A 25312-nucleotide genomic window follows, 5' to 3' on the forward strand; every position below is an offset into this window, starting at 1 on the left:
CTTTTACTGCATCTTATGCGATGTAACTTTACCGCATAAAAGTACGTATACATAAACTTCATTATACGTGCAAATTAGTTGTCTGGGTATCGTCTATTTTAAAAGATAGAGCAAAAGCATCTTCGGAAGTATTTTTCTCTATCTTCAAGTTTGCCTGAGACATTATTTAGTAATCTTCACTTATATGGCAAATAGATTTTTTATCTAACTTTGGGAAATTTTATAAAACAACAATTCCCATCAAAAGTTGCTTCTTCGAATATGTAACAATTTTGCTGTATATAATATAATTTTATTACCACATTTTCACACTGAAAATCATTGGGGTAGCTAGGATTTTTTTCTGGAGGGGGCCCGGGGGGGTGCTGGTTTGAGATGACTTTTAAGTGGCATATGAGTATGAGCAATCCCTCCAAGCATTTTGTAGTGATTCAATCATGGATTCCTTTAGAGATTCTTTCAAGAATTCATCTAGTGATTCCACCAGACATATCTTCGGGGATTTGTCCTGGGGTTTCTTTAGAGGTTCCTTCAGTGACTGTTCTAGTGCTGTTTTTGCGGTTTTCTGCAAGAATTTCTCCAGAGATCCATTGAGGTATTCCTCCAGAGATTCTTTAAGGTATTACTTCAGAGATTTCTCCATATATTCCTTCCAAAATTCCACTAGAGAATGCTTCAATAATTCCATTTGGAATTATTCGACGTATTTCTGCAGGAATGTTTCCTGAAATTCTTCCAGGATTTGCTTCAACATTTTGTACAAAATATCATTTAAGAGTCCACCCAATTATTCCTTTAACACTTTTTTATCCAGGGATTCCTGCAGAAATTTTTCCAAGAACCAGAAAACAGGAATTCTACCTCTCCTGCGATTGCTTCCCTAAGGATTGTTTCCGGGATTCTTCATGGGGTTACTTAAGAAATTTCTCCAGGGATTCACCGGGAATACTTTCTGTGATTGTTTCAGAAACAATTCCGGGATTATTTTAATAATGCTTAAAAGAACACTTCTTGGGATTCCTTTAGTAATCGTCCTGAAATTCTTTCAGAAATTCCTCAAGGAATTAATACAAAACTTCCTTCAGGAAGTCCAGGAATCCCTTAAGAAAGCCTCTTTAGATTGATTCCGAGATTCCTCCTGAAGTTTTGAAGCAACTGGTACAAGGATTCCCTCAGGAGTTACTCTACGTATTCTTTTTAGAATTCATTCAGGATTTCCTTAAGAACTTCTGCGATTTCTTCAGTACTTAATCCTGGGATTTATTCAAAAACTCCTCCTGGAATTCATCAGGATTTTGTCCTGGGATTGCTCAAGAAGTTCCTTCAGGAATTGTTCCAGGATTCCTCAGGGAATTCCTGCAGGGATTCCTGTAAAAATTCCTACAGGGATTCGTCTTGGAATTCTTCTAGAAATGCTTCCGAGAATTGTCAATTTCTTGATTTTGCTTTGGCTGACCAAGCCATGTGGGAAATTACACTGTTGAAAATGCTTTGACATCCATGTGCACAACAGAACATGTGCTCGATGAACAAATTGAGATTTGAAATTATGAAAAGAAATCCACGTACTCCGGTGAGACTCGAACTCACGACTCCCAATTCGCTAGACGGGCGCTTCTATTCCTTCAAGCTACGGAGTCACTCGACTATCTCCGTCGCCAGCAGGCCTAGAACTGAACTCGATTCCACAATCGCACATGGTTATCTTCTTTTCACAATCCAAACCCCCTTCGGATGGGATTAGATGAACATCTAACACATTGTCTGTTGTGCACATGTATGTCAAAGCGGGAGAGGAAGTTATTTTTAATTGTCGAGAGCTTCGGGCACTGCCTTCCAATCACTTATTGGTATGGCAATTAGTGTGCAGTCGGACTCTCGACGGGTCGGTCCTCGGCCGACCGAATACGGTAAGGGTGACCGTAGCACCTTACAAATGTCAATTTCTTGATTTTGCTTTGGCTGACCAAGCCATGTGGGAAATTACACTGTTGAAAATGCTTTGACATCCATGTGCACAACAGAACATGTGCTCGATGAACAAATTGAGATTTGAAATTATGAAAAGAAATCCACGTACTCCGGTGAGACTCGAACTCACGACTCCCAATTCGCTAGACGGGCGCTTCTATTCCTTCAAGCTACGGAGTCACTCGACTATCTCCGTCGCCAGCAGGCCTAGAACTGAACTCGATTCCACAATCGCACATGGTTATCTTCTTTTCACAATCCAAACCCCCTTCGGATGGGATTAGATGAACATCTAACACATTGTCTGTTGTGCACATGTATGTCAAAGCGGGAGAGGAAGTTATTTTTAATTGTCGAGAGCTTCGGGCACTGCCTTCCAATCACTTATTGGTATGGCAATTAGTGTGCAGTCGGACTCTCGACGGGTCGGTCCTCGGCCGACCGAATACGGTAAGGGTGACCGTAGCACCTTACAAATGTCAATTTCTTGATTTTGCTTTGGCTGACCAAGCCATGTGGGAAATTACACTGTTGAAAATGCTTTGACATCCATGTGCACAACAGAACATGTGCTCGATGAACAAATTGAGATTTGAAATTATGAAAAGAAATCCACGTACTCCGGTGAGACTCGAACTCACGACTCCCAATTCGCTAGACGGGCGCTTCTATTCCTTCAAGCTACGGAGTCACTCGACTATCTCCGTCGCCAGCAGGCCTAGAACTGAACTCGATTCCACAATCGCACATGGTTATCTTCTTTTCACAATCCAAACCCCCTTCGGATGGGATTAGATGAACATCTAACACATTGTCTGTTGTGCACATGTATGTCAAAGCGGGAGAGGAAGTTATTTTTAATTGTCGAGAGCAAGGAATAATAGGAAGGAATAGAAGCGCCCGTCTAGCGAATTGGGAGTCGTGAGTTCGAGTCTCACCGGAGTACGTGGATTTCTTTTCATAATTTCAAATCTCAATTTGTTCATCGAGCACATGTTCTGTTGTGCACATGGATGTCAAAGCATTTTCAACAGTGTAATTTCCGAGAATTTCTCCAAGAATTCCTCCAGAGATTCTTCCTGAAAGTTCTCCAGTGATTCTTCACGAAAATCTTCCAGAAAGTCCTCTATGGATTTCTGGAATTTATGCAAGGATCCTCTAGAAATTGCTCTGGAGATTTCTCAAGGAATTTCTCTATCGATTTTTCCAAGAATTTTTACAGGTATGTCTCCAGGGATTTCTCCCGGGGTTCCTGCAGGCATTTCTTCTGAAATTCCTACAGGAATTCCTCTAAGGATAGCTCTAGGTATTTTTCAAGGTATTCTTTTAGGAATACATCCAGGCATTCCTCCAGGAGTTCCTCCAGGAATTTCTATAGAAATTCCTCTAGGGATTCATCCAGACATTCCTCCAGGATTTCATTCAGGGATTTTTCCAAAGACTCCTGTAAGAATTGCACCAAGAATATCACCAGGAATTACCCCAGGAATTTCTCCAGAAATTGAGCCAGTAATTCCTTTTGAAATTCCTACAGCAAATCCTCCAGGAATTTCTCCAAGAAGTCCGTCAGGTGTGGAGCGGACCTGGTGTGGTGGTTAGAACACAAGACTATCACGCAGAGGACCTGGGATCGAATCCCACTCCCGACATACTCACAAAATGTGGAAGGGAAGTAAAGCGTGGGTCCCGAGATGAACTAACCTAGGGTTAAAAATCCCGTTAATACAGACAAAAAAAAGGGCGTCAGGGATTCCTTCAGAAATTCTTTCAGAAATTTATTGAAGAATTCCTTCAGGATTTTTTAAGGGATTCCTGCGGGAATTCTTCCAGTGTTTCCTCCAGGAATTTATCCAGGAATTTCTCCTCCAGAGATACCTCCAAGAATTATTACACGAATTCCTCCATAAATTCCACCAGGAATTCTTCCAGGAATTTTCTAGGAATCCCTTCTGGGGGTTTTCCATGAATTCCTACAGAGATTCTTCTAAGAATCTCTCTAGAAAATTCCCTAAGGATTTCTTCAAGATTTCTCAAGAGGTTTCTTCAGAAATTTCTCTACGAGTTCCTCCCAGAATTCCTCTAGTGAATTCTCCTGGAATTCATCCAGGGATTTCTTCAGGATTTTTTCCAGGCATATCTGCAGGGATTTTGATCAATTTTGAAAATATTAAGAGGTTATGTGCCTTTTTGAGAACGATTTCAACATGTTAATTTGGAAATCACATAAAAGGGCTTTTCCCTCGTACAAAATAGAAAGTTAAAAATAAATAAATAAATAAAAAAAATCCGCAGGAAATCCTCCAGAAATTTCTCATGGTTTCCTCCAGGTATTCCTGCAGGAAATCCTCCACGGATTTCTCTAGGAATACATCTAGGGATTCTACCGGGAATTACTCCGGAGGTCCCTCCTAGAATTCCTCCAGAGATTCTACCAGGATTTTATCCAGGGATGCCTCCAGAAAAGCCTCCAATTATTCCTTCAGAAATTTCTCCAAGAATTCTTTTAGCGATTTACCAGGAATACTTTCAGAAATTCATTCATTCGTAATTTATTCATGGATTTCGCCAGAAATCTGTCCAGAAGTTCGTCCAGATTCCTCTAGAAATGGCTTCAGGGATTTCTCCAGGAATTTTTCCAGGGATTTCTCTAAGAATTCTTCTTGGGATTCCTCCAAGAATTCGTCCAGAAATTCCTCCAAGGAATCCTCCAGAAATTTTCTAGGGATTCCTCCCGGGATAACTTTAGCGATTTCTTCAGAAATTTCTCCAGGGATTCCTTCCATAATTGCTCTAATGATGCCTCCAGGAATTTATCCAGGGATTCCTCCTGGTATTCTTTCTGAAAATTTTCCAGGGATTCCCACAGGGTTTACTCCTATTCCTGTAGGAATTTCTCCAGGGATGTCTCCAGGAATTCCTACAGGGATTTTGTTTAGAGATACCTCAAGGAATTCTTCTACAGATTCCACCAGGGACTTCACTAGGAGTTCCCCCAGGAATTCTTTCAGGGATTCCTCCAGGAGTTTCTCCAGGGTTTCTTCTAGAAAGTTCTTGAAACATTTTTCAAGATTCCTCCAGGAATTTTTACAGGCAAGTCTTCACAGGTTCCTCCAGGCATTCCTTCAGGAATTTCTTCAGGGAATCCTCTAGGGATTGCTTCAAGAATTCTTTTAGGAATACCTCCAGAAGTTTCCTTAAGTCATTCCTCCAGGATTTCATTCAGGGATTCCTCCAGGAATACCTTTAAGAAGTCCTCCTGGAATTCCCCTCCTAGAATTCAAGCAGTAATTATTCAAGGTGTTCCTCCGGGCATTCTTCCAGAATTCCATCCAGACATTTCTCCAGAGACTCCTCCAAGAATTCCACCAAGAATACCTCCAGGAATTACCCTAGGTATTTCTACAGAAATTCCGTCAGGAATTTCTCCAGAAATTGATCCAGGAATTCTAGAGGAATTCCTGGATCAATTCACTTGTGTGCGCAGCTTTTACTTTTTTCTCGCTTGTTCTCACACAAGAAAGAACGAGCTAAAAGAGGGGGCAAAGTGCCGCCTCTTTTATCTGTTTCTTTCTCGTGCTTGTTAACGAGAGTGAGTGAAAAAAGAAAAAGCTGCGGACGCTAGAGGATTAATATTTACATCCATTCCTGAAGGAATTCCTCCAGGGGTTCCTCCAGGCATTCCTTCAGGAATTCTTCTAGGCAAGCCTCTAGGGATAGCTGTAGGGATTCTCCTGGAGTTATTCCGGAGATTTCTATACGGATTTCTCCAGGATTTTATTCACGGACTCCTCAAGGAATATCTTTAAGAGTTCTACCCAAAATTACTCCAGGAATTACCATCGGAATCAATCCAGGAATTATTTAAGGTATTCCCCCAAGCATGCCTCCAGAATTTCATCCAGGCATTTCACCTGAGGATCCTCCAGGAATTCCACTAAGAATACCTCCAGGAATTTCTCCAGAAATTGATTCAGCCATTCCTCCAAAAACTCCATTAGAAATTTATACAGCAATTCCTCCAGCAATTTCTGAAGAAATTCTTTCAGGAAATACTTTTTCCAGGGGTTTCTCCAAGAATTCTTCCAAGTTTACCTCCAAAAATTTATCCAGGAATTTCAGGGAATTCCATCTGGAATTTCTCCAAGAACTCTTCTATAGGGATTCCCCCGGGAATTTGTTCTGTAATTCCTACAAGGATTCCTCCAGAAATTCGTATAGGAATTCCTCCCGGGATTCCTCTAGCGATTTTTTCTGAAATTTCTCCAGAAATTCCTCCTATAATTGTTCTAAGAATTCCTCGAGGAATTCACTTCAGGTATACTTTCTAAAATTTCTCCAGGAATTCTTTCAGGGGTAGTGAATCCCTTCAGAAATTCCTCTGGTGATCTTTTCGAAAATTTATACAGGGGATCGGTCAGAAATTTCATAAATCCGTCCATCATCTTTTCCAGGGATTTACCCAAGATTTTTTCCAGAACTACCTGAGATTTTTTTTAATTACTTGTAGGATCTCTAGAGGAATTTCCCCAGCGATTTATATTGGAGTTTTTTAAGATAATTTTAGAAGGATACAGGAGTCAGGGAATCCTACAAGAAGTCATCCAGAAATTCTTTCACAATTATCTCCGAGAAATCTTTAAGGATTTCATCCACATATTTTTTCAGGAATCCATCCATGAATTTCTTCATGAATACACCTGTAGCTCCTTCAAAGTGGACAATTGATACTGAGGAAAATTACAAGTGGTAGTCAAAATTCGCGTATAAGCAAAAGAGGGCGGCTGTTCGGGTTCGTTTGGAAGTTGACCATCAATGTTAACTTCTTTTCCCGATCAGCCTAGATAGCTGTGTAGTGTCGGTAGCGGTTGTCTCAATTGGCTAAGAATAACACTACGGACCGCCTGATCCAGTGGTAAGAGTCCACTAAACAGGTGACCCCTAATTCATGGTGTTATGCGGCTTTATGCTTACCGTGCCAAAGAATGAATGGTTAGGGGGGTCTAATAAAAACCTAACCACAAACGGAGCCTGTGGAGAATTAGGGCGTCCTCCACAGTATTACGCCCTTACTGCGCTAACCGGAGCAATGGTGCAGTGGACCTTGCGTTTCTCCGAGATAATCAGTTGCCCTTCTTAAGTCTCGAATTTGAGGCTAAATAAGGGCGGGGTTATTCAAATGTTGTTAATTAGCTTACATTACTGCCTATATGGTTTCGCTTAATACGTTTTCGCCATTGGCGTTTTTCAATTGACACCGATTTGCTTCGTCGTTGATGTTTCCTTTTTGTGCTGTGATTGTGAAGAGTGTAATCCTGTCTAGTTTGGGTAGTGGCTACGACAAGGCAACCTCAGATCAATTTTCAGCGTAAAAAGCGTATGTAGCCCAAGTGGATCTACTTCAAAAAGTTCAATTTCGTAGGGTAACTTCTGTATAGGTTACCTTGTGAACCCAGCTTTGCTTTTTTCATTATAGATGAACTGTCGTGCCTTGAGCATGCTATATTTTAGAATAACGTTAACAGTATGTTTCAACCTTTCCTTATGGATGCCTTCAAGCAAGCTCTTGTTTTCAGCATTTTTTCGCTGATATTGGCATCTGAAGTAGCTCAAACATTGGTTTGAGATGCTTCACTATGATGGAATACTTAGGTAGTACAGTTCATGGTTAACTTAACATAGAATTGCACCTAACCCAAATCTGCATGAGCAGAATTTGTCATGAGTTGACTGATTGGCATGTGTCAGATGAGGACTCTCCATTTGACCTTTTTGGACTTTGGAGTGTTCCTTCGCAAACTTTGCGTATTCAGGTGTCCCTGCTCAACAAGCTAGGGAACCTGTAATAATAGGTTGCGAACACATTTTATGGATAACTCGCTTCCATTGCTACTCCAAGAGAGTTTTATTATGGTTTTGTTATTACAACGCCCTTCATTGTGGTATACCATAGCTACTGCTTTGAAAGAAGCTTGTCCTCTGCGGTCTGTGCGGACCGAAAGAGGTATTCCTGAATGGAACTCGGACTTGTTCAAGTTCTAAATATCTTCGGATAAACCAGTCTTTTGTATAGCTACGAATCTTTAGTTTCTACCCCGAGGATTGTAGCTATAGAATCGATTTAGTGGGCACTTAAAAGCTCTGCTTACTTCAAATCTCCTGGAACAAATGGGGCTCTGTCCTATTTTTCTCCAGAGGGATTTGAGTTTTTCAAACATGTTTTGAACTCTTGTAGTTTTCTATTGGGTATTTTCATGGCGTGAAATTGCTCTGTAGTTTTTTCCCGAAAGGGTGCGTGCGTTGTAAAAAGAAGGAATAAATTCCAGATTTATCTGGTTACGTCGTTCTTTCTGAAATGCTCGAAACGCATTGTCGATTATCACATCTGTGATGTTCGTCTGGCTAACATGCCTGTTCATGTGAACTCACATGTCTCCCAACAATTTTGGGATGTCCACAGTGACTCTTTTACACAAAGTTGTATACGTTTTCAAGAAAGCACTCGCTCAGACGTAGTTTTTGCTTGGGTGATTTCTTGAATATTGAGGATGCTTTTGATGACGTGCCTTTCTATGTCATATTGAAAATCGCATGACGTCGCAAGCTACCTCCAATGAGCTATAGGCTCTTTTTACGCTTATGCGTTTTACAGTGTCCTTTTTAGGGCACTGATTAACCCCGTTGTGGTATAAGCTATGAGCTCTCGTTGCGCTTATGCGTTCATTCCCTCTTCTAGGGCACCCCTTCCTATTTCATCACCTTTCCCTTTCCCAATTCCCATCCCTTGTCCCATTCTCCCTCAGGTAAATGATGAAATAGGCTCATATGTATGGCGATGGCACAAATGTCCCAAATGGAGGATAACGTGCCTCTAGAGCCGGCCTTCTGATACCTGATACCTGATCATCTTTTCCAGGGATTTACCCAAGATTTTTTCCAGAACTACCTGAGATTTTTTTTAATTACTTGTAGGATCTCTAGAGGAATTTCCCCAGCGATTTATATTGGAGTTTTTTAAGATAATTTTAGAAGGATACAGGAGTCAGGGAATCCTACAAGAAGTCATCCAGAAATTCTTTCACAATTATCTCCGAGAAATCTTTAAGGATTTCATCCACATATTTTTTCAGGAATCCATCCATGAATTTCTTCATGAATACACCTGTAGCTCCTTCAAAGTGGACAATTGATACTGAGGAAAATTACAAGTGGTAGTCAAAATTCGCGTATAAGCAAAAGAGGGCGGAACTAAAAGGTACAAAACTGATTATACTCATTCGAAGAGGGTATTCTGCTTAGTGGGTTTTGAAAAGTCGGTACAAGATCCTGCAAAGGAGTTTCTTCAGAAATTCTTCCTGCGATTCTTTCAGGAAAATATCCTGTTATTCTTTTAATGTCACTGTCAGTTAATTCAAACATACAAGTACTAACATGCTTGAAGCGCTTTGAGACATTTCTCCAAGAAATTCTTCAGTAATTCACCTAGACATTACTCTTTCGGAATTCTCCCATGGCTTTTTCCCAAAATTTCTCTAGAAATTGCGTCACGAATTCCTCTAGCATGTCGTTCTTAAATTCTTCCAGACATTTCTTTTTGAAAACCTTCTACCTATTCGTCCAGAAATTCCGTCAGGTGAATTCCAGGATTTTTACAAGAATTCCATTATTAGAAAGTTCTCCGGAAATACTTTCATGATTTTTTTCAAGATCCAGGCTATACGAAAATTGTTAATTACCATAGACAAATTAAATGATAAATAGCTCAAAAAATCCAGTTAGTCCTAAAAAGAGTTCGTAATTTCCAAACGAGTTCAGCTATTTTTTGCTACGATAGTTTTGTAAGTATCGACAAAAAAAAAACAACAGAAACAATGCACGAGTAAAGAAAAATCTGGCGTTACGTCGAAACAAGGATAACGCCTGAATCTCAGCTTTTGTATAAACCATTGCATTGTTACTCATAAACTATATATATTTTCAAACAAAACTAACAAATTAAAAAACATAGACCATTTTGGACAATGATCTTGTAAAATGTGACAAGTTGAGAATACCTAGTCTCCAATAATTTATCAATTATCAATTTGTTTCATAAATTTTTTTGTGTTTTTTTGCTAGAACTGTAGATCGCTGACTAATAGTTTGCTTTCTCCTTCCGATGTACAAGAAGAATAACTGAATTCCGTCATAAACAGTATACGCACTGTCGTCGGCGGCATTGTGGGCCTATAACGTTCATAAATCGTAGCGCATGCAATCGTCACTCAAAGCACAGCAGCGGTTGCGTTCTTCCAGTTCATGGCATCTACTACTACAAAGTTGCAGCCTGCTCATAACTCACGGACTGTTAAGTGATTTCCCATATGATCCCCCAAACAATTTTCGAGGAAGAACATTTTACATTCGCGCGGAACAAACATATGAATCGAACGGACACATGGTCACACTCGACATCACCACCAGTAGCAAAAATCGCTATCAGTCGCCGCTGCCTCCAGGTCTGACACGCTCGGAGGCCAGCTATGCGCAGTACACCACACGAGTCGGTGAGTGGCGGTTTGTTTTGGTTGCTGCTTCGGTGCCCCAGCACTCACGCTCAGTTCTTACGAATGCTATTAAAAATTTGGATTTTCCAGATTTCCACCGAAAACCGAAGGCCGTAGACGAAATCTCGCGCTCAATTCTCTTCGTATTCAGTGCTTCGGAAGCTTTTCACATGTTAAAATTATGCAATGAGAATGCCGTGGTCGGGTTCAGCATCGGGGAATCGCTATGTTCGTTCGTTGGGCTGAAAGCTTTTTCTCTTTGATACCTATCCATTCAGCAGACTTTCCGTTACCAGGCAGTTCCATGTGGTAGAACGGTTTTCCGAGAATGATGATTCTTAGAAGCGATTCTACAATAACGTTTCTGAGTAACCAATGGTTGGATTTTCTGCTTTCGTACAACAAGTCAAGAAATCCTGATCAGTACACGTGGTTGCTTGGGAAACATTTTTGAGACAAATGGCATAAATAATTCTATCTAGAATAGAGGTATTTGACGTGATTGATTTTTCTCAATTTTTCTAATCTTTTTCAAATGCAAAGGATAAATGCTGGATGTTGAACAAATATTTATTCATTGATTTGTCTTTATTTTAGAGACTTGCAGCCTCACTTTCAGCTGATTCGTCTCTTTGCGACGAATATTTAGAATATATTGATTCGTTAAGAATGCTCAGAATATCACCATTAAATCATCGATATATTTTCTCTACGATTTCTAATAAGGGTTTTCAGAAATTCACTTAGAATATTTACCAAAAATTCCTATCCATTTTATCCAAAAGTTTTTATCGAAATCCAACAAAAAGGTTATCGAGGAATTATTTTTTATTTATTTAGAAATGCCATTAGAAAACTCTAAAAAGATTTTATTTTGGAAGCACATCCAGGGGTTTCTGCAGAAGTTCCTCCAGGAGTTGCCTAGAATTTATGTAGACCTAAGATCCTTTGGAGGAATTTTCAGGGATTTCTTTAGGAGTTCTGCTTTTCAAAAAATCCTTAAAGAAATAATTCCTCCAGGTTTTTTGTTTGTTTTTTGATTTCCTTGAAAAAATCTTCAGGGATTTTTGTGTACTGATCCCTTCGTAAATTGTATAAGAATTGTCTTCAGAGTTACCTCCAGGATCCCCAGGAGTTCTTTCATTTTTTTTCACCCCAGGGATCCCTCATAAATTTATTGACGGATATCTTCAATGTCATCAATAAAATTATCTCTAATTTCAGCAAGTATTGTTTTTATGAAATTCCTTCTAGAGTTCTTCTAAAGGATTTCTTCAGAAACAGCTCTAGAAATTTATCAAGCAATTTCTCTTTGGAATTACTGTCAGAGTTCCTCCGGAACTTTGTTATGATTTTCCTGCGAATTTAAAAAATATTTCAGGAAAGCATTCCTTCAGGGATAATTTCGGAAAATGCATCAAGAATTTTTGTCCGGAGATCCCTTAAAAAATTATCAGCAAAATTGTTACTTCTCAAAAAAAAAGAAAAATCAGGAAGAATATCTTAAATAATTACTGCGGGAATTTTGGAAGGAATTTCAGGAGGTACACCTGACAGAACTGAAGGAGCAATTTCTAAAAAAAATCGCTGTAGGAATTTCTGCTTAAACATCAGAAGAAATTCTTGAAAGAACCCTTGGAAAAAAAATACCGAAGGAACCTCTGAAGGATTTTTAATGAAATTTTCAGCATACATGCATAATTTTTTTCTTTTTTCCATTTTTTCTTTTAGAAAATTAAGGTTCCAATTCAAGAGTTATCCAATATCTTCCAATTGGGGTGAATTCTAGCTAATTGCGGTACAATTTTCACGTTGTTTTCTAAATGCAAACGTGAGTATTATCCGCATTAATACACAACATCTGAGCTTTTGAATGAGGTGCCACTCAAAGCGTACATTTTTATTCTTTACATTATAAATTTTTATTTGTTCCATGCGAAAACTACAACATCTCAATCTAAAATGCGGTGGCCAGATTTTACACCTTAACTTAGGAACTTACTGGAGCTATCGGGAAACCTTCAGTGGAATTCATAGAAAAATTGATAAAAGAATTTTTGGGTAAATTCCTGGAGAAAACCTCTAATAAAATTCTTGGAAAATTGTTCTGAAGCAATTTTCTTAATGAATCCGAAAAAAAATCCTTAGGGTTTTCCTTAGTACCATAGTAGGAAAACCCGGATAAATTACTAGAAAAAATCCTGAAGGAATCTCCGTATGAACTCTGGATTTTCTTGATGAATCCCGGAAGAAATTCATGGACACACTCAAGCGGAAATTTTTAATGGAATTACAATAGTTTCCCAACTAAGCCCTGGTAGATTTCTTGAAGAAAGATCTGTACGAATTTTTAAACGAATCTCCGGTGATTTTCGGTAGAAACCACTGGAATAATTTGTGAAACAATTTCTGAAGAAATCCCGCTAGAAAAGCCGAAGAACTTTTTGAACGAAAGCCCTATAAGAATTTCTGAAGGAGAATCAGAAAAAACGCGTGCAAATCTACCCAAATGAGTTCGTGGAATTTTTTTTTGAATTAATATCTCAAGGAAACACTGGAAGAATTTCTTAGAGATTGCACGGAAGAATTTATTAAGAAACCGCTGGAGAAGTTGCTGGAACAAATTTATGTAGATATAAGACCAAATTCATGTTCTTGTACCGACTTTTCGAACCCTCTAAGCAGAATACCCTCTTCGAATGAGTATAATCGTTAGAGGGTTTGAAAAGTCGGTACAAGATCATAATGGCTTCCAAGCTTTCAGAACCAAATACGTTCATTAAACTGAAGAAGTCGATCGCAGGGTTGAAAAAGGAAAAAAAAAATAAAAGATACGAAATTGATTACACTAATTCAAATTCATGTATTAATTTCTGAAGGAATCCATGGAACAAATTTGGGAGGAATCGATAGAAAATTTCTTAACCGTTATGTGTCCGACAAACTTTGCTTTTTCTACTCCGTGTATTTTAAATGGGTGCTGGGCACCGGGTACCCTGTCGGCCGCATAAGGTTTAAAGCAATCCTTGGGCAAATTTATGAAGAAATCTCATGAAGAACTTCTGAAGGAATCCCCACAGAAAATTATAAAGGAATCCTTTGGAAGAAAAGCTAAAGGACACTTTGGCAAAATTTTTGAAAGAGTCTGTGGAAAATTGTCTTAGGAAATCCTTGGAGAAATTTCTGGAGGAATTCTAAGTTTTCTATTATCTGAACGATTTTTTTTTTTTGAAAAAAAAAGACTGAAAGCATTTCTGAAGGAATCCGTGAATGATTTCCTGAAATATTTCTAGTGTGATTTCTGAAATAATTTATGGGGGAATTCCTGATAGATATTCTTAGAGAAACTTCTGGAGGAACCCCTAGAAAAAATCCTGAATGAAGTTGTAGAGGATTTCCTGAAGCAATCCATGGCAAATGTTCTGAAGGAATTTTCAAAAGTAATTTGCGGAAGACTTTCTCAATGGAAATCCTGGAGGATTTTCTGAAGGTTCCATGGAGCAATTTCAGAAGGAATCCTTGGGTGGCTTTGTAAAGCAGTTCTGAAATTAATTTTTGTAATAATAATTTTGTAAAAAATCTTGAATAAATCTCCGAAGGATTTCTTATAAATACCCTAGAAGATTTTTTGAAGGAATAACTGTGGTTATTTCTGAAGATATCTATTCATGTTTTTTAAAATGAATCCATTAATATTTTTTGGATTTTTTACAAATAATTCCTAAAGCAATCATTAAAAGATTTCTGAAGAAAATCATGGAGAAATTTATAAACCAATTCATGTAAAATTATCTAGAACTAGCTGTCCCGGCAAACGTCGTACTGCCTGCCTACTATTTTTCTTGACATGCAGTTCTGGAGACACATGGCCCGCAAAATGGAATTTCAAATGTTCCTGTTTTTGTTGCTTTCCCGGTCGATTTTTGCAATTATTTTCCCGTACTAACACGTCGGAGCCCTGCACGAATGAAACAGTGAAAGAATTATGTCGATCTGTTGACCCGTTCCCGAGCCTATTCGTGACATACAAACACCATTCCATTTTTATTTACAGGGGATGGCCAAAATGTTTGGGATAGGCAACTTTTTTTTCTCTCACAAAAAAGTTCAGCATGCTATAACTTTTCATAGAGCGGATCAAAAAATCTCAAATTTTGACTGTTTGTCAACCTATTATATGTGCATCATTGGTACAAATTTGGGCTTGATTGATTAATATTTCGCAAAGTTAGAACCGTTCGGGTAAAACACCTTTTTTTAGACAACGCATTTTTGAGCTGTCATATCTCGGAAAGCAGTAAACCGAATTGAATGAAATTTTGAACGTACACTAACAATATGTAAATGCTTCAAAAACTATTAAAACATAGATACTTTTTAAACGTTGAAAAAAGTTATCATGGATTGACACTTTTTGGACTTTTCTCGAAAAAATGTAATTTTTTTACATTAATGTGAATAAATTTTTGTGTTGATATTCCACTTCTGTTCTCAAATTATCTCTAATCAGATATATTAGAGCCTATTTAGATTGAAGGAAAAACACATTTAATAATTTTTGTGTGGTATTGTTAATTTTACTTATTTTCCTCTATATGGGTAAAAATTTCAACCCGATATAACTTAATTCGCCGTGAGAAAATATTACATTTTATAACGTCGTATTGAGTATCAATATTTTGTTGATAAACGTTAAAAAATTCATTCAATTTGGTTCACTGGTTTCCGAGTTATGACAACTCAAAAATGAGTAGTCTAAAAAATAGTGTTTTACGCGAACGGTTCTAACTTCACGAAAAATTAATCAATCGAGCCCAAATTTGTACCAATGATGCACACATAATAGATTGACAAACAGTCAAAATTTGAGATTTTTTGATGCACTCTATGAAAAGTTACAGCATGTTGAATTTTTTTGTGGGAGAAAAACAGTTGCCTATCCCAAACATTTTGGCCATCCCCTGTATATAGATAGATTTTGCCTTGAGAAATTTCGAAGCAATGACTTGTCAAATTTTAGAACTAATCCCTGTATGAAACTGAAGAAACCTTTGCAAAATGTCAAAAAAGGCGGAAGCAATTCCTAATTTCACCTAGAAGCTATTTTCTTGCATATATGGAAATGCACACATTTGCTGGAGTAAACCTTGGTATTAAGTGTAGAATCCCAGTTGTGGCGTTCTCACTTCCAAAATAACTCGCGCAAACACTGAACACGTCTGTACTACACAACTCTTTATTTCTGACTGGCGTATGTTTTACAGGTCAACTGATACCTCCCTCAAATTCATATTTCTCTCTCTCGTCTATCTAGTAAAGCAGTACTCTCCCTCGCTATGCTCCCAACTCTACATCCTTCTCCTACTCTCTACAAAATAATCGAATCAATAGCAATAGTCAAAAAAAATAATCATATATATCGTTTAGGCACTTTTTTTGTTCTTGTAGGACGGCTTTGTTCGGGTACTGCATCATTCTCTGAGTGGTTGACACGCTTCCGTGATGAACACGTTGTCTGCCGATCATCCTCCTTTCTCTCTGCTAGGTTCGGTGCAGACATAGGCGACGAAGTTTGAGGAAGCTCCACATCTTTGGGTTCATGGTTCAAGACGTCCTGCTCCGAGGTTTTATGGGAACCTGTGGAAGAATCAGAGGTGGTGGAAGGTAACGATGGAGATGGCCACTTTTTCAAGTGGGCAACCGGACGCCGGTATTTCACTCCGTCTTTGTTGACAACAACTGTATCAGTACCGGTTCGCTCCAGAACCGTGAACTTCTCCATCTTGAAAGTCGATTCAAGCTTTCCGGACTCGTAGCTCTTCAGCATCACTATATCCCCGATGGAGATGTCCGATTCCTTAGCATGTCGGCGATGATCGGCATAAAGCTTACCCTGCATTTTCTTCATCGCGTCGTTTTCTCGTATGGTTTCGTCTCGTTGCCAATGGGGATCTGTCCGCAGGGAAGGCAACAGGTCTTTGACCGGACGCCCAGTTAGCAGTTCCAGGGGAGGTTTCTCGGTGACCGTGTGAGGGGTGGTATTGTACATATACACGTAGTCCTCCAAGCTCTTCCGCCAATCAGTTTTAAGAGCTTTGGAAATCCGTAGAGCCTTCAGAATGCCCTGGTTCTAACGTTCAACCAGGCCATTCATTTGAGGCCAATATGGTATGGCTTTCACCAATTTGATGTTTTTACTGGCACAGAACTGAGAGAATTCTTCGCTTGAGAATGGTGGCCCATTGTCCGAGCGAATAGATTCAGGGAACGTGTGGTCTTTAAAAATCCTCATGAGCGCTTCAATCGTCCTCGTCGCAGTCGTGCTCTTCATTTCTATCACGTGAAGATACCGGCTGTAATAATCCACCACAACCAAGAAAGTAGCGAACTCTTTGGCGGACAGAAAGTCAATGGCTATCTCTTGCCAAGCCCTCTCCGGCATCATTTTACGACTCATTGGTTCTGGTGGATTGAGACCGCTAACTGCAGTACATCCAACACATTCTGTTACAGCACTGCAAACTTCCTTGTCCATACACGGCCACCACACGTATTGTCGCAAATTGCGGCGCATTGCTACGATTCCGGGGTGTCCTCGGTGCGCGATGTCCAATGCCCGCCGACGCAACTTCAACGGTAAGACGATTCTGTCCTCACGTACCACGATACCATCAATCAACCCTAATTCTTTGCTGAAAGCTTGGAATCGAAACAGATCCGATGGCCAATTCTGAGTTTTCATGGCTTCGACAACTCCGGTGAGGGTTGGATCACGTGCCGTCTCAGTGCGGATTTCTTCTAGAGTAATGGCATCCGGTGATTCTCCTACAGCACAGAGAAAGTGCTGAGATGACTCGTCAAATGGCGCATCTTCAGTAGTGCACAGACGAGATAGGACATCTGAAATGTTATTTGCTCCCTGGATATGCTTGATCTGAAAGTCATAAGGCTGGAGCCGCAAAGCCCAGCCCTGTGCTCGCGAACACGCTCGCCTGCCATCACGATACTTCCCCTCGAAAATATATTCGAGAGTTTTATGGTCCGTGAATACTGTGAAGCGGAGTCCAAACAAGTACAGATAGTACTTTTCCACAGCCCACACTACGGCTAATGCTTCACGCTGTGTCTGAGGATACAAACGTTCAGCATTCGTCAGACTTTTTGAGGCGAAGCTTATGATTCTGGGCCACTGCGCCTTGTCACGCTGGATAAGCACTGCCCCCAAGCCTACTGGAGAGCCATCCACGTAAAGCTCTGTCGTGTCCTTGGGATCGAAAAAACCTAATTGCCTCACTTTTGTTGTTAGCTCGTTGCGAAGATCGTCAAATGCTGCTTTCTGGTTTTCCCCAAAGGTTACGATTTCTCCACGAATGAATTTACGAAGCGGTTCCGTGCGGGTTGATAGATCTGGAATGAAGTGGCCCACAAAATTCACGAGCCCCAGAAAGCTCCGGACCTCCTCTTTCGTTTCCGGCAGGCGAAAGTTCCGAATTGCAGCAATCTTCTCCTCAGATGGACGGATTCCGAGGGCATTTACTTTGAACCCCAGAATTTCCAGCTCTGTAACGCGAAATACGCATTTCTCGAGATTCAGCTTCGCATTGTTGCTCTCCAATACCGATAGTACTTTCTGCAGCCTCATGTCATGTTCATCCAGAGTTCTTCCGGCAACTACGACGTCATCTATATAAACCACGACTCCATCGATTCCCGCCAACATTTCCGTCATCACCCGTTGAAATATTTCGGGAGCGCAGTTTATCCCGAACATGAGCCGCTTGAAACGCATTAATCCTCGGTTTGACATGAATGTTGTGACGTTACGGGAATCAGGATGAAGTTCCAGATGATAATAGGCGGAGGTCATGTCTAGCCGTGAGAAAACCGTTGACCCCCGGAGTTCGTTCAAAACGGTATCAATCACCGGGATTGGATAGTGCTCCCTTTGAATCGCTTGATTCGGAAACCTCATGTTCACGCAGAGTCGTACGTCTCCTTTTCCTTTGGGAACGATCACTAATGGTGAAATCCAATCAGGTGGACCTCGAACCGGTTCAATAATGTCCTGTCGGAGCATCTCCTGAATCTTCTCATCAACCTTATCTTTCATAGGTTCTGGAATCCTGAGATATGCAACCTTTTTGGGTGGAATTGAAGGATCCACTGACAGCTTCACTTGCACATTGGGGAACTTCGGAAAAGGGTTTACAGTTTCCTCTACCTGATGGACATCTAGGCCGACTTTCAACACATTCAGCTCTTCAGCTGTTGTTTTGCTCAATAACGAACGGTTGGCCCCTTGTATGACGAAGAACTCCGCATAGGTAATCGGTTTCGAGGGATTGATGGAAATTTTGGACTCAAGAGTAGCTAGAACACGGAGGGGTTTCTCACTGGCATAAGACGAGAACTGACGATCCCCTTGAGCGTTTCGTTTAACAACATCAACATTGTTCCTCTGTAGTTCAGCCCAAACCTCCTCGGTAATTGTATTAATCGCTGCCCCAGAGTCAATGAGAAAATCGACGGGGAAATTGTTGACCAGACAAGTTATGATTCCATTGTTTCGAGGGGAAGAAGAGACCTAATGAATATAATAATTCCCTGTTATTTTCGTTTAATTCTCCAAGTTTCTTTATTCAGTTCACAAACATCATTAACATCTCTGGGATTCTACGAACCCACAAGAAACAAAGTAACAGTTCAATTTACCTGCTGAATGTCTTCCAGAACCGGACGGCGAGGTAGCTCTTCATTCCAGTCATCTTCGGAGGTAACGACGTTGGCTTCTTCCTTCGGTTGCTTCCAGGTCTCGCGACGACCAAAGCGTTTAGAACCGCCTCGGCATTTCCTACCGAAGTGGCCGATCTTTCCGCAGTTATTGCAACGGGCTTTCTTAGCTGGGCAACGCACGTCATCATTCGAATGGCGGTATGAACCACACCGATTGCATTCGCCACCGGTTGGTCTAGGTCCAGACTGGAATGGCCGGGTTCTGATTTTTCCTCTGAAAGCAGTCCTTGCATTCCGCTCCAGCTTCACCGCCGCTACTACGGCTGGTTCCTCCTTCAAAGTCTTCGCTTTCTCTTTCTGCTTAAGAAGCATCTCCCTGTTCATAGCGTAGTTGGTGATCGCGTCGAGGTTGAATGTCCCTTCGAGCCCTTTATCTCGGACCCGCTCATCAAATGCTCCTACAGTCACCTGCTGAAGAATCTCGATTTCCTCGCGCTCTTGAAATTCGCAGCGTGCCGCCTGCGTACGCAACCTCAACAAAAATTGACTGAACGACTCAGATTCCGATTGTTTGAGCGTACGAAACAGTTCCAGTTCAATCCGAACATTGCGTTTACCGATGAAAAATTTACTTAACCTCAAGACAGCATTGTCGTATTCGGGAGTTTCCTTTGGTATCAACGGCACCGGAACCGGTTCAGGGTATATCTCCTCTGCTACCGGACGCAAATTGTAAAAAATGCGCTGTAATCCGCGTCCTCCTCGGGCTAGTAACAACACGAGCTTCTCGTGCTGACACTCGATACGTTTCATCTCAAGGATTAGCTCGAATGAACGATGCCATTCCTCCCATTCTCTTCTGAGGTCCGATGACTCGACTGCTTCGTTGAACGGCTGCAACGGCCAGTCCTTATCGTCCATGATTCTGCATAATCGAGAAAAATAAAATGTGATACCAGTTATCTTTCTAGCAAATTAACTCTCTGGATTGTTTACATTATGTTCTCCAATTATGAGCAAGCAAGCACGACTAGACAGAGCGAGGCAAAGTAAAAATCAAACCGCGGTGTTTTTTTTTTCTAACAAACAAACTGCTACGCACACTGTTCTCACTACTGCAGTCATTCATGTTATGGGGGTAATTTGTGTTAGAGAGTTAGGAAGCGATATCACACGCACACATCTTTCTCTCCCCGGTCGGACCTGGCCAGCCCACACTTCCACCAACCCATTCAAGTAGGCGCCGCTCTCTCTTAGTTTGGGATTCACAAACATAGTCGGCGGAAACCAACGCGGCGACGCAATCGGAATTGAAAAAGTTGGGTGCTCGTGCTCTATACATACATGTAGACTCACACTACCCTTATTCTCCAAGGCTACAAATTCACTCTCACTCAATCAGCGTCGCGTTGTTAGTGTGCAAGTTTATCCATCCTGCTGAGGTGTTGCTGCTGGTCGTGCTTGTGCTACACTCTTTTTCGAGTATTTTCCCCCCCGTCTAGCAGGACGGAGATCATTTATTCCATTTCGCTCTCCGCCCAGCGCCGCGTTGGTAAACTCGAATGCATACGATGACTTTCTCTTTGCTATGGCTATGTCAAACTCGTGTGTACGATCAGTGCCAGTCTCAGTAAAAAATACGATGGGTTGCACTCCCCACTATTCTACAACGTCAGCGCATTGGGCTCATAGTTGACGCTATTGTTCGGCCCCATCCGCTGAGCGTCGTGCTGGTGGACTGAAATGGCTAAAACTAGTTCTCTCCTCTTAACCTCTCTTTGCTATGGCAATGTCGGACTCGTGTATGCTACGATCAATGCCAGTCTCAGTAAAAAAAGGACGGTGTGCTTCACTGTCTACGAGTGGACTCTCAATTTCTCTCCCATGCTACAATGTCAGGACATCGGGCTCATGTTCGACTTTACTATTATGCCCCATCCGCTCAGCGTCGTTTCGCTGGACTCGAATGGCTACAAGTTCTCTCCTTTCGACCTCTCGCTGCTGTGGCTATGTCGGACTCATGTGTGTGCTACGATCAATGTCAGTCTCAGCAAAAAGGGACGGTGTGCTGCACTCTCTACAAGTGGACTCTCAATTTCTCTTCTATGCTACAATGTCAGGACATCGGGCTCATGTTCGACTTTACTGTTCGGCCCCATCCGCTCAGCGTCGTTTTGCTGGACTCGAATGGCTACAACCAACTATTTTCTCTCGGTATCTCCCTGCTATGGCATTATCGGTCTCGTGGAATTCCTACGCTGCGGCCGTGCCAGTCTCAGTGATGCATATACACGTTGCTACACTTACAAGTGGGCTCAATTCTCACTCTCAGTTTTTCCCTTGTGCTACTTTTCGATTTGAAATCGAACGCAAGCTTCCCTCGACTCCAGAAGAAATTCGCTCTTTCTCACGTTCCAACATGTCTTCTTCTTCTATTCTTGTTGAGCACCATCAATTTTGTGAAAGCCTCACGCTGCATTGTACTCCAGCCGCTTTTCCGCCATTTTTCCCAGGGAAATTATTACACTTTCTTGCAGCGATCTCAAATGACAAAGTTATTTTGCAAAACTAATAAAATATCCATTTCTTCGTTTTTTTTATACAACTTCCCCCCAATTCTAAATCCAAAAATCTCAACGTATGTGCAATATGAACATATCCCTAGAAAAACGAAAGTTTCGCGAGATGATTATGGCGGCCATTTTGCCATTTTGGTGAGAAAAAAAAAATTACTTCCAAATACATGGAAATGCACATAATTAAATCAAGGAATTCCCACAATATCAAAAAATTCACAACACGCACTCTAATAATTTATGTTCATCACTTGGCCAAAATATAAGGTGCAAAAAAACTTTCCTTTCTAACTTACATCGCTTTGATCCTACCGGCTGCGCCAAATGTAGAATCCCAGTTGTGGCGTTCTCACTTCCAAAATAACTCGCGCAAACACTGAACACGTCTGTACTACACAACTCTTTATTTCTGACTGGCGTATGTTTTACAGGTCAACTGATACCTCCCTCAAATTCATATTTCTCTCTCTCGTCTATCTAGTAAAGCAGTACTCTCCCTCGCTATGCTCCCAACTCTACATTAAGGTAAAACTAAGTTTAAAGGAATTGAACAGTACTGTCATGGTAAAATATGTGCTAGTTACTCAACCCAAGTAACACATTTATCACAGAAGAGTCACGGCGGCACAGTTTTTTGTTGCGCAGAAGTCACTGTGACTTGCTTTTAACAAATAAATACTTACTTGCTAGAAGTAAGTCACAGTGAGTTCTGCGCAACAAAAGCCTGGGCTTCGTGACCCTTCTATGACAAGTGTGTCACTTGAGAAGGTTTCCAAATTACAGGTTGTTCTGTACGGAAGGAACGTTCTTGCAGGAATTCCTTTCATGTTTACAGCAAGATTTTTTTGGAAGATTCCACCGAAAATTCTTTTTATAGATACAAGATTTTCGCAGGACTCCCTAGAATGATTTCGGCAAGAATTCCTCCAAAGTTTACTCCAGGTATCCCTTTAGTATTCATTACTGTCCAAGGGAATTCCTCCAGGAATATTGCTCGTGTCTTCTTCAGAAATTACTCAAGAAATTTCTTTAAAAAATCAGCTTGAAATGGGTTTCTTCAGAAACTCCTCCTGGGTATCTTTTGGACATTTCTTCTACAGAAGTACGTGCATACTTTCGAGACTTTTTCACACATTTTTATAGAAATTATTCCATGAACATTATCCGAATTTTCACCAAGAGTTTTTCTTTGGAACTTCCTTAAAATATGTTTGCAATAGATGCAATTCCAGGAGATTTTTTTCACAGAGATTCGGATATTGCTCTAGGGTTTTCCTTTAGAAGTACATTTTTTTTTCGGGAGCTCTATTTATAAAAGAATGTTAAAATTTCTCCAGAGGTTCCTTTGGGAACTTCTGTACAAAATTCTCAAGAGATTTTTATGGAAGTTGCTCTGAGGGCTTCTGCAGAAGTTCCTGCAGATAATCCTCTAGGAATTGCATAGGATTTATTCTCTCAGATTTTTTTCCGGAGGTACTTCAGGATTTCCTCCCAAGATTCTCTCAACAATTCCTGCAGAAAATACTCCAGAATATATTCCTTGACATATTTCAAGGAATTTATTAGGAAATTCTTCTACTTGATCTTCCAGGTATTCTTTCAGAAATGTATTCCAAGATATTTTTTAAAGAAATTTCTTCGGCGGTTTTCTGAAAATTTTCTTAATGTTTTTTTTCTGTTTTTTGGAGGACTTCCTGCAAAAATTTCACCAGGCAGTGCTTTAGGCATTTTTGAGTACAGTCAGGTTTTTTACACGGTTTCTATTTACGCGGCCGATCATCGTATTTTTGCATGATTCGTCGAGAAATAAGCAAACTTTTTTTACGCGGTTTTGTTGAACGGTGTTTTTTACGCGGTACAAAAAAATCTGTTTTTACGCGTACAAAAAAATCTGACTGTACCAATCTCTTCGGAACTTGTATAAGAAATTCTTCCAGAGGTATTTCCAGGAATTATTCCAGGGATTCCTTTAGAAAACTCTCCAGGGATCCCTCAGAAATATATTGAGGAATTCTTTCAAGAACTCCACCAGTACCTTTGTCTGCAAGTTTTTCGGGAATTTCTTCAGAGATTATTGAGAGATTTCTTCAGAATTAATCCAGGAATTCCTGCAGAAATTTCTCCAGCAACAATTAAGCATGGAGATGAACCAGCCTCGGGCCGAAAATCTCCCTAATAAAGCTAATAATAATAATAATAACAATTAAGCAGGTATTTCAGAAAGTTTCTTTTAGTATTCTCCAAGAATTCCTCCAGAGATGACTTCAGAAAATACTTCAGGTTTGTTTGTAATGCCAGAAAATTTCCAAGAGTTTCTTCTAAGTTTTTTCAAAGGTATCACTGCTTTTTAGTCATTCCTCCAGGAATTTCTGTAGGCATTCTAGTAAGAAAAATACCAGTTACTTTTCATTCTATTTTCCAGCAAATCCTGCGTTTTTGTTTTTCTGAAGAAATAACTGAACCCATTTATGATGAAATCCGTAGGTGATTTCCGTTAAGAATTCTCGTACCGATTTCTGAAAAAAATCTAATAAAAAGACATTTTTTGAAGAAACAAAAGAAGCTTTTCAAAAAGGAGTTCTTGAAGAAATTCTGAAGGAAATTTTCGAAGAATTTCTAAAGAAATCCAGGGAAGGTGTTCTAATTCGTTGAAGACTTTATGAAAAGGTTTCTTGGAGGGTTTTTAAAAGACACGGACACCGCACAGTGGGAAAAATTAAACCCGAAACACGACTAAATTCATTTTCTCAGCTGGGTAATGGGTTCTGCCAACGGCTGAGACAATTTTCGCTTGGAAAAAGTGTGCTGAATCGATTGGTGGGGGTCTCATTGGCCGGCGGCCTCACTCTGGCCAGCTAGAGGACCGGAATCAACCCGAGTTCCTTACGGAAAGCAAAATCATTGTCATCCAAGAATACTTTCGCACCCGATATTTATTCGGAAGCCGCAAATCAGAAGTCAACCGCACTTCGGATAATATCAGTTGCATATTATGGCCCAATTGTGGTTCCGGAACAATCCGGGACAACCCGGAACATTAGGGTGGGGCTAATTTCAAAAAATCTCTCTGGGATATGATTTCCCAAATGGAAATCGATGTACTAGTCGAAATAAGTAAGCTGTACAAAAATGAGTGATTTTGGTTGATCTTTAGGGGTGGCGCAAAGGATTTGAGTGATTTTTTTTCTAGAGCAAACCTTTAAAAACATTTCAAACTAAATTTTCAAACATAATATTTCTAGACTAAATCGATGATTTTGGAACCCAATAGGGTCAAATTTGTGCTCAAAATTGCGAAATCTCTATTGGTTTCTGAGATATTTGAAAAAAAAGGCGTATTTTGGTATTTTTCGGGTTAGATACCAATATATGACATTTCTTTTTCAAACATTTCGGAAACCAATATGACGCAATTTTGAACGCAACTTTGGCCCTACTGGGTTCTAGAATCACCGATTTAGTCTAGAAAACATATGAATTGAAAATTAA

The 25312-nt window shown here is 40.3% G+C and overlaps 1 protein-coding gene across 1 annotated transcript in view; it reads right to left on the reverse strand.

Moving 5' to 3' along the window:
* The window catches only part of LOC134286371 (uncharacterized protein K02A2.6-like), a 33247-nt gene extending 12938 nt beyond the window's left edge, over window positions 1–20309 (reverse strand). The window contains exons 1-4 of the mRNA XM_062847982.1: window positions 20244–20309; window positions 19227–20172; window positions 16696–19098; window positions 16073–16644 (exon numbers count right to left, since the gene is read on the reverse strand). Of these exons, the coding sequence (XP_062703966.1) occupies window positions 16073–16644; window positions 16696–19098; window positions 19227–20168 (3917 nt within the window). The 5' untranslated portion in view covers window positions 20169–20172; window positions 20244–20309. The remainder of the gene's footprint in view (window positions 1–16072; window positions 16645–16695; window positions 19099–19226; window positions 20173–20243) is intronic.
* Between the last annotated feature and the right edge of the window lie 5003 nt (window positions 20310–25312).

Source organism: Aedes albopictus, chromosome 2 (genome assembly GCF_035046485.1).
Source record: "Aedes albopictus strain Foshan chromosome 2, AalbF5, whole genome shotgun sequence".
In the NCBI taxonomy this organism is placed as follows: domain Eukaryota; kingdom Metazoa; phylum Arthropoda; class Insecta; order Diptera; family Culicidae; genus Aedes; species Aedes albopictus.